The sequence below is a fragment of the Leptonotus elevatus genome, chromosome 1 (assembly GCF_054856555.1).
Source record: "Leptonotus elevatus isolate MCC_2025b chromosome 1, RoL_Lele_1.0, whole genome shotgun sequence".
NCBI lineage: Eukaryota > Metazoa > Chordata > Actinopteri > Syngnathiformes > Syngnathidae > Leptonotus > Leptonotus elevatus.
Genome location: NC_141239.1, coordinates 1,305,116 through 1,315,470, shown reverse-complemented (window position 1 = coordinate 1,315,470; position 10,355 = coordinate 1,305,116). Strand labels below are relative to the sequence as shown.

Sequence of the window (10,355 nt, the reverse complement as noted above, 5' to 3'; positions counted from 1 at the left end):
TACTGAGGTCAGCCACACCTGGATTAATCAACTTGTCCAATCAATGAAGGAGTGGTACTGAGTTCAGGAAGTAGTGGATTTGTGCAAAGAGCCCAATCCGAGGCATTTTTTACTCCGATTTTTTTGGGTCAAAGTTTGATTTGTATACAGTAAGTAAAGTATTTCTTATAATTTAGATGATGTCATTTTAAAAAGCAAGTTTGTTGTAATTCAAACCAACTATTGAATGACCATTTTAGACTAATTATGATTAACTGGGTAAGAATTTGCTGAGGAAAAACAAACGTATATTTTCAAGTTTAACTAAATGTCAACTAATTTAAGGAATTCAATATTTTACATTAGATTACCAAGATAAAAAATGTTTTTTTTAAATGATAGAAATACAAATAATTGAATACGGTGTCTGTAACGCATGTTTTTATTTTCCAAAAACACAATGCATGCCCGACAAGAAAATATCCCAGAAAGACCTGAGTTAATAAAAGTTCATCTTATTTCCTTTTTTTTCCCAACAAGTACAACTTTGTGCAAACAACTTGAACCGCAAAGCATTTCAAGACATCCGTAAAATGACTGTAAAATTCAAGTTTTGCCATCTGGTTCGTTGTCAACGCACACTTGGCAGCCATCTTGTTGAATAAATACAATAAACACACACCGACTGCATAGATAAAAGATTCTGATTCAGTTTCGTCAATGGACAAAAAACATTCCACATTTGGTCAATCTGAACGAGAAATGCTGAATTGGCGTCACTGCGCGAAACAACAAGACTTCTTATTGCACTTGACGTTCGAGTTCAATTCTTTATCCACTGAATGCACGTTTGAGCATCGGCCAATAGGGGGCCTTTTCAAAATAATATCATTTGACATTTCTTATGAAACAGTCAAACCTCTCATATGACCATTACAGTCCATCAAAGTGCAACTCTGTCAAATATGACGTCTGTTCTTTTATTTTGAAGGCATCATTTCACGCAAAACTAAATAATGGGAGTAGAAGAAATGTGATTGAACTTTTAAGGGCATCGTGAATAAATAACTTGCGTTGCTTATGTACTGCATACATTCATGGCCTAAATCTACAGCTAAATTCATCACTTCAAGCTTCTTTTTTTTTCTTCTTTTTTTTGCCTGTTTTTGCACTTGTTAAACGATAAACAAAGGATTTTTTTTATTTTGCCCACAACACAGAAAAAAAATCCCTATCGGGCGAGCCCTAACTTATTCAACATCTTTGAAAAACAACTTGGATCACACTGACATGCATATGATCACAACGTGCAGCAAAACATTCAACACGCACACACAGTGATTCAGTCAAAGTGCCGCCGTCGCCGCCGCCGTCGTCGTCACACTGCGGCTGCGCTTTGCTACATTCTGTGTTCGATAGCCCAAAATGCAGACGCGAGGCCGCGCCCGCTGCCTTTAAGCCGCGAACGTGTTTCAAGTGCAAGATGTTGCCGCTAAACGTCAGGAAAAGCTCTCGCGCCGGCAGCGGACGTGAAGGTTAGATGATGGGCTTGTAGAGCAGCGAGGTCACGTATTTCTTCTTGTACCGGTGGGTGGCACTCAGCACCATCACGCCGTCCTGAAAATAGAACAGCGAGAGCTCAGCAAGACATGCACGCACACGCACGCACACAAAAAGGACAAAACAGACTGCTAAAAAAATCTTTTTGAGGCAAATTGACCTCTTCGGGTTTGCGTTATTTATGGCTGTCACTATCGAATATTTTTTAAATCGATTATTCCATCAAATAATCGAGTAATCGCGTCCGCCCTCCTGCCCCCAATATTTATTTATTTATTGTAATCCACTAAGGTTAAACCGAATGCGACTACTCATTATTGATTATCTTCTGTGCACGAGCATTATTAATCGCCATCAAAATTAGCCTATGATAAACAGTTAGCAATTGCGACTAGCATTAGCGCGCTAGGGACGACCATTTAAAGGTCTCCTATTCAACTTTTCAACATACTAAAATAGCTCTCAAGTGTGTTAAAAGACATGTCTGTGACATGCATTCGTCAAAATTGACTTTGGATTGAATATTTTTTGCTCTCCTTTAATCAGCCAAAAAACGCTCTGTTCAAAACAGTCGGTTTTAGGGGCGTGTCACTTTTATGTAAATAGCTGCACCAGGCCACGCCTAGGCCACACCCTTCTTTCTCGAAGGGGCAGTGATTTGGGTCATGGTAGCCATGTGCTAATGTTATGAATGGAAACGGCTGGCCATGGCAGCCGAAGAAAATAAAAATACTAATAAATGTCTTTTACACATTTGAGAACTATTTGAATATGTGGAAAAGTGGCAAAACGTTTTACCGTAAGAAAAAATGTCATAACGTTACTACAGAGACGATGTTGTAGCGTTAGCTTGTGATTGTTGAGGCAATGGTCAGTTTGCCGTAAGCGGCAAACCTCCGGCGAACGTTATTTTGCCGTGAATGTTATTTTGCCGTGAATGTCTCCGATTCGCCGTGAATGCTTGTAGACATTTACAAGCAATTATGAATAACACAAATGTGCACTTTTAGGCCACTGCGCGCTCGCAACGTGCAAGACCACTTAGCGGCCGGTTAGCATCATAAAGTCCCGTCAACTAGGTGGCGAGTTGCCAGTCACGACAAATGAACCACCGCGGATTGTATCTTGACAAAATACGCAACCGCTTCATATTATCCAACCGCCGTCTGCTTTATCATATCTGACCTCTTGGAACCAAACAACCTCCACACGACAAATGTCGCTCCCACTTAAGGCACTGAAAATACACCACTAATATGATAGAAGGTGCACATCTCGTATTAAAAAAAATTTAACTTAATGTTTTACTGGTTCTGTCATTTTTTTCCAAAGTAAAAACAGATGTTTGCAAATTTTTCTTCTTTCATGAAGGACTATAAAAAAATCCGTGAACAATTACTGTTGATGTGCTAAAATCAGATTTGGACCATTTCAAATTAAAAAAATGTCTCCAAACGATGACTCGATTATTGAAATAGTCGGCGATTAATTTGATAAATCGATTACTTGACAATCGATTCATTTTGACAGCGCTAAAAACCAACATCAATTAGACTACGCTTAAACGGGCGAGCGATCGTGATTAGCATTAGCATGCTAGCGATGACCATTTAAGGTAAACAAACGCTAACTGCCATTTAGTTCACATATACTGCACGCCCGTTAGCTACAACGAGCGCAATAACTTCAAGTCCACTGCGTGCGTGCGTGTCGGACGGCGGCTTCCAGGCAGACTTTTTTTTATTATTTATTTATTTTTTTATTATTTTTTTTTTTATTATTTTTATTATTATTATTTTTTTTTTATTATTATTATTATTTTTTTAAGTCAACTTGTTGGACTTTCCTTCCCCAGCCGCAGCGCTACTGAAACTTTCCTCGTTTATTACGACCAACACTGGCTGTGCAAGTGCAGACTCACCTTTATAGAGAGCGCGTAGAGATGGTTGAGCATAACGTGGTTGGGTTCGGGCAGCAGGGCCGGGTCACACTGACAAGAACGGGGGGGGGGGGGGGGGGGGGGCACGCGTCATCACACAGCCGACACAAAAAGCCGCCCCGAAAGATAAGCAAGTCGACACTTACTGAAATGTTGGTGTCCTTGTTGAGGATGACCTGGAGGAGATGAGGGGGGAGGATGGGCGGAGCTTTGAAATGCCCCTCGGGTCTGAACACGTATCGACTCTGCCCGTACGGACCCGGAGGGGAGCTGGACAGATCTGCAATATTGTGTATGATTTGAAAAGAAAACGTTTGACTTCAGCTCCTCTTGAAGCGAGACAAAGTGCAATTTCTGCAGAAATTGCGTGGGAATGCTAAGATTTGCATGAAGTCAATTACTGGACGGCAATTCTAGCCATTGAGCTAACTCGACTTGTTTGAAATCATGGCAAATAGCGTTTTTTTTTTTGTTTTTGTTTTTTATTATAAGTGTCATCAGATTCTGAAAGCATGCATTTAATCATTTCAGTGAAATTATCATGCATTTCTTGATATGGTAGTCGGTTGGTATTCACGTCTATCGCTTGGCATAGTGGCCATGGATATATTTGCAATGTACAGTCGAAGGTGGGATTCGAACCCGCGACCTTTCGGGTTACTGGACAATGCACTTTAACAACTGCGCCACTGAACGGTATCAAGACAGCTCGTAATGATGATTGATAAAGTTGTATATATGGAAGTGGGCGTGGAAAAAGTTATTAATATAAGTTAAGATATTTAACGTTAAATTGTGCAACTTGTAAGCAATGTGGAATCAGACGATATATTCTCAGGATGGCGTGAATGTTTGAAGCAAATTTGAGCGCTGTCTATTGGAAGTTATTATGCGGGCGTTGTTACACTGCAAAAAAAATGGCGGAGAATACAAATCACAAAAACATATCAATGCATTCAGCATTCGCACAATAAGTGAAAGGAGAAAGAAAACAAAACAAACAAACCCGATGAGTCGGAGCACTCCAGCGAGTCCACCTGCAGGGCGTCGAACACCTCAAAGTCGGACTTCTTCACCTGAATCAAGTTGTTGATGGTGCCAAGCTGACTCGTCACCACCGGCTGCAAAAAAAGACAAACGTGGGCGTGGCCTTTTAAAACCCGTTGCAAATAATGAAGCACCTCTCATCAAAATGAGTCGTTTCGGGGCCGCGAGGCGCAAGAAATCAAACGTACCTCCGAGGGATCGTGCACCCACTGCCCGTCCACGAAAAACTTGTACTGGTGCTCGCCTTCAGGCAAGTCCAGGATTGCCACAAAATCGTTGTGGCTTTGTAAACAAAACAAGACGTCGGCGTTACGATAACGAATCAGCAGTTACAATGATGGAGAGTGAAGCCCCATTTGGCAATAGAGGAAAATATAGCAAACTTTTTTTTTTTTTTTAACCCTTCCAACATACTTGAAACTCATGTAAACAAACTCAAACACACTTTTGAAATGCATTGTAAAAAGAAAGCTAATTAAAAAGCTAACTAGAAGCATAAAATGTATATAGAAAATACTTTACAAATTGTCGTGTGTGTGTGCCTTTAACTCGGGAGTGTTATTTATTTATTTATTTTTAAGTAGACTTGCAGAAATTAAACCCAATAATGGCTCTAATTTTGAGGTCAGTTATTTATTTATTTATTTACATCCAACCACTCAAAAATGTTCAGTGGCATCAGTTCTATCCATACAAGTTTTGTTTTTGTTTTTTATGCCCCCTATGGACAATAATCACTGCATTATGCTACTGTATTAGCAAAACGAACAATGATGTACACAGTATGTCTATTTAAAAAAAAATATATATATATATACAATTACAATAACAGTTTTCACGGTTTTTCGGAAAAACACGACACTTGTGGGATTTGAGCCCAAAAGTGTCTCTGCTTTTGAGGCGTGGTAACGAAGTCGTTTATGAATTGAATGATTTTTAACTCCAATAAAATGCTTCACAATACATGTGAGGGCACTACAGTAATTTAGTATACTGTAAAAACGGAGAAAAATCAACCACCCCCTCCCCCCAAAAAACATCAAAAAGTCATCACGTGAAAGAAAAGATAAAACAATATAGTGGTGGCGTGAACAATGAACTGTAAATATAGTAACGGAATGCTGTATCATATTTTCGCTTTTGGGCGGGAACCCCATGCATAAAAATATGGGCAATTTCATTATTTATTTATTTTTATCCATGAAATTGGTCTATCCCCTCACATTATTAATCTAAAAAAAGGATTGGAAAGCTTGAAAACAAATAACGGTGTTGGACGGTTTCTTTTAGACAATAAAAAAATGAATATAGTTACGTTAGAACTCATCTTTTAACTGTCTTGGATACTTTTGATTGTCTGGAAAATGTTGTAAAACTCCGCGGGAGCCGCGCATCATTAAGTTGCCTCAAGATTTAAAAGTCTGGATGGTTTTTCTTCGACAATGATGAGTGAAACGAGGTACTTTAGATACATTTATGTAAGCCTGTTTTGGAAAAATGGATCGCTGTAATGCTTCGGCGCAGAAGAATTGCGTCGGCCATGACGGTCAAGTCGTACGGATTCATTCATCAGTTGATCGTTTCGTTTATTGCATCACTCATGGCTCCATTTGAAAAAACATTTCCTGTTGCTATGTAAGAAAAAAAAAATATTTTTTTTTTTACCTTTTATTGAGCGGTATCTTGTTGCTCCAGTTATTAAAGGAGCCAGCAATGTAGACCTCCTTCCCTCCTCCAGTCCATCGGATAACCGTGGGACGAGCCTGAGGGCCCGTTTTCACCAGGTCGTCCAGATCCGGGATGAATTCTTTCTCTCCCAACACCTGCAATTGTAAATAAAAAAATAACCGCAATGAAAAAGGAACGTTCATGTCCGTCATGCAGGACTTGCGCGACCCGGCAGTACTTTGGACTCCAGCCCGTGCGTGTTGAAGATGTTGGGGTCGTCCGTGCTGTCCACCATCTTGCCGCTGGGTTCGAGGTCCTTGTGGCCCCCGCCGCTGTCGGAACGCTGAGCTTTGGCACCGTGGCGGTCGGCGGACACCCTGTCGCTTGTGTTGCCCATCGCGCCACACTATTTACACCACTGAAAGGAAACGGCGAATGAACGAATGAACCACGATACCAAAATACTTTAATATCAAATAAATGGCTAACTGATTATGAGATCATTAAAAAAAAAAAGTGATTTTCAAGCAAAGATTTTGTAACTTGAGCTAGCAAACCAGGCTAAACTAAGAACTTCAATATACTTCCTTGACACCAATTACCACTACCCCCCCCCCCACCACCCCAAGATTTTGTTGGATTATTAACATTGTTTTTCTGTTTCAATTTATATTTTTCAAAGTGTTTTTGATTTTAGTTAGATATGTTACAACTGTTCCCCACATATGTTAGTTTATCTATAGTCTTTGTCCTCTTCCCTGTCATAGTAAGGTGTCTGATTTAATCTAAATAAGAGGTGTCTGAACAAAAGGGCCGTCTGCGTGAGTCCCTGGTGTCGGGAGGCTCCGGGGGCCAATTGTTTACCCACATCCTCTGAGTTGATCAACACAGGGACTGAGGAAAGATAAGACTGGGGGATGTGTAGACTTTTAAGACTCTTGTCTTGACAGGAAATGCCTGGAGGCAAAAGGTACCTCTTTGTCAATAAAGGGGGTGGGAACTGTTAGGTATAAATGTGTGAGTGGATTTTGAAAATGTTACACTTCTTGGATCAGGGCTATTTGAGCCGGGTTCTAGAGATGTCTTTCAGATTCTGAAATAAAGCTAGCAAAACTTCTCCACGAGACTTCAACTTTGAATTTTATTTGAACACGCAGAAATCAAAGAAATGATTTCTCAACAATTTTTATTTATTTTTTATATATATATATAATTTGGGAATATACATGAGTGGAAATGCTTACTGAAGGCTTATTTCAGTTTTCTTTTTTTAAGAATGTATAATAATTGTTGGGAAATATTGTCCAAGTCCTTTTGATCCATAAATGGACCGAAACCTTTCTTAAACAGTCCTCTTCATCACGCTGTTCTCATTTTGACCTCGTGAGACCAAGTTGTCACCTAAAAATTGCTCAACCTCTTGAAAGCGGTCATTAACTCATTCACTGCCATCGACGGCTGTAGACGTCAAAAATTCATTTGAACTATTTCTGTTAGTTTAACATTTTTTCCCCACTTTTTGTTTGTTTGTATGAAAACCTAGAAAAAAATAGTGTACATTTAGAACAGATGTACAATTTTTGATTAATCGTGAGTTAACTAGTGAAGTTATGCGATTAATTACGATTAAAAATTGTAATCACCTGACACCCCTCATTTTTAATAATCTTTTCTTTAAAACATTTTTTATAATAATTGTAATTATTTTTTGCCAATTTTTAATAATCTTTTCTTTAAAAAAAAAAAGAAGAAAAAGATTAGAAGATAGTTGCATGACTTCACTAGTTAACTCACGATTAATCACACATTTTATATCTGTTCTAAATGTGCAATAACAAAAATTCTAGGTTTTCATACCAAATGTTAAGCTAATAAAAATAGTTAAAATTGATTGACAACCGATATAAACGACAGTCGATTGTTGCGTTGTAACCTCCACACATCACGCAGACCACATGAGTATTTTTAGCTGCTCCTTGTGGCGCGGCTAGCCGAAACCACAGAATGTGTCACCCGCTACCTTTTGTGCTTTTGTGGTGGTCATCGGTCGCAGTGTCACATTTAGTGCGTGACAACGCGGGGGAAAGTTAGTTACTAAACATTTGTTGCAAAAGAGGTCGCAAACTCACCTCAACCAGCTGGTGTTTTTATCACCGTCCTGTCTTTAACTGACTAGCGGAGAACCCTCGCGCTCTCCGCCATAGAGATGTATAAATAGATACCACTTTGAGCGGGTTCGCACGGTGCTTTGATACGTGCTCGCGTCCGCCATATTGTATGTGGCAGGGTAAGCGTAGAGGTGTAATGGGGGTGGCTACGTATTAGCCACAACGTGAGAAAACTTCCATTGGCAAAATTATGTAAGGGGCAAATTACACGTTAGGTCTTCCTATGAGCGCAACATCCAATATGGCGGCAATGCTAACGTACAATCAGTGATAAAGACGCAGTTGGTGCATGTCGGTGCTCTCTTGAGAGGCTCCACATTTTAAAATTAAAATGGCTTAATTCATTTGTTATGCACAAATACTCTTTTTGGTTTACCATTCCTAATGCGATTTTTCTCAAATAATAGTGAAAATTGTAATTATTTTATACTGTCTTGTCTTTGTCTGTGTGTGCCTTTATTTGGAGCGCTGTTCATGTTGTACCTGGTTTGGCCACTGAGGGGCAGTGTGGTTCCACGCTGCTGTTAAGTTGGAGCCACATTAGAGAGTAGAAGGAAAAAGTCACGATCAAGCCATTCCGATAAAAGGTTTTGTTTTTTTGCAGCGTGCAGCCGTTCTTTTGAGTGATAAACTCACTTTTTTTCCTCTCTCTCTCTCTCTTAATTTTCTTTTTGTTTCTTGATGCTGTTCAACTGCGTTTGTATTTTTAATTGTTTGACACCCGTGTTCTAGGACCTCAAACACATTGCAAAGAAGAAAAAAAAATCAACACCAATAAGATATGCGGAGAATGTGCATTAACATGTCATAAATATCTAATTTATTACAATAACTAAATGAGATTATATTCTGTTTATGAAAGAAAAAAACTAGCGCTACTAAATGTTCTGTTGTGTAACCTGTGTTCTTTGTTTAAGAAGTTAAAACGGTTGCCAATAAATCAAATTGTTATTCGAGATGGCCATTTGGTTGAGTGTGTCGACTCCTCTGTACTGAAAACAAAAACACGCAAAAACAAAAAAGTGAACACGACTGCAAACCAAAAAACACAAACCCAAAAAAAAAACACAAAAACGAAACACGACAGCAATTTTTTTTTTTAATCCAACAACAAAAAACAAAACAACAAAACGTAATCACACTTTTTTGTTTTTGCATTTTGCACTTCAGGGCCACCGTACCTCTGCAACATCTTGCGGTTTTCAAACATGCTAAACAAACAACTTAAAACCCCTAAGCGGTATTGTGACCCATTTTGGGCTTTTTGAGGGTTCTGACCAAGCCGTTTCAAAATAAAATACTACCCGCGGGGAAAAAAATAAAAAAAGTGATCCTAGTGAGGCAAAGCGGTTCAGAAGATGGATGGAAAAACGAAAAAGGTTACTTCTAAATTAACTCATTCACTGCCATTGACGGCTATTGACGTCAAAATTCATTTGAACTATTTTTATTAGTTTAACATTTGGTATTAAAACCTAGAATTGTTTTATTGTACATTTAGAACAGATATAAAATGTATGATTAATCGTGAGTTAACTATTGAAGTCATGCGATTAATTACAATTAAAAAATGTAATCGCCTGGCGCGATAAAAAAAAAAAAGATTATTAAAACTGACATTTAGAACAGATGTACAATTTTTGATTAATCGTGAGTTAACGATTACGATTGAAAATTCTAATCGCCTGACGCGATTTAAAAAAGAAAAGAAAGAAAAGATTATTAAAAACTAGGAGCGTCAGGAGATTATAATTTTTTATCGTAATTAGTTGCATGACTTCACTAGTTAACTCACGATTAATCACACATTTTATATCTGTTCTAAATGTACAATAACAAACATTCTAGGTTTTCATACCAAATGTTAAGCTAATAAAAATAGTTCAAATGAATTTCGACGTCAATAGCCGTCAATGGCAGTGAATGAGTTAATTTAGAAGTAATCTTTTTCTTTTTTCCATCCATCTTCTAAACCGCTTAAAATTCTAGGTTCT

At 38.5% G+C, this 10,355-nt stretch overlaps 1 protein-coding gene across 1 annotated transcript; it reads right to left on the bottom strand.

Annotated features, from left to right (window-relative positions):
* Positions 1-405: 405 nt before the first annotated feature.
* On the bottom strand, positions 406-8,425 carry prkab2 (protein kinase, AMP-activated, beta 2 non-catalytic subunit). The gene is made up of 8 exons (XM_086091500.1): positions 8,323-8,425; positions 6,432-6,611; positions 6,191-6,348; positions 4,714-4,807; positions 4,485-4,599; positions 3,625-3,758; positions 3,461-3,529; positions 406-1,596 (listed from the first exon to the last, which is right to left on the bottom strand). The coding sequence occupies exons 2-8, from the start codon at positions 6,588-6,590 to the stop codon at positions 1,516-1,518; spliced, it is 810 nt and encodes a 269-aa protein (XP_085947626.1). The 5' UTR covers positions 6,591-6,611; positions 8,323-8,425; the 3' UTR covers positions 406-1,515.
* Positions 8,426-10,355: the final 1,930 nt, after the last annotated feature.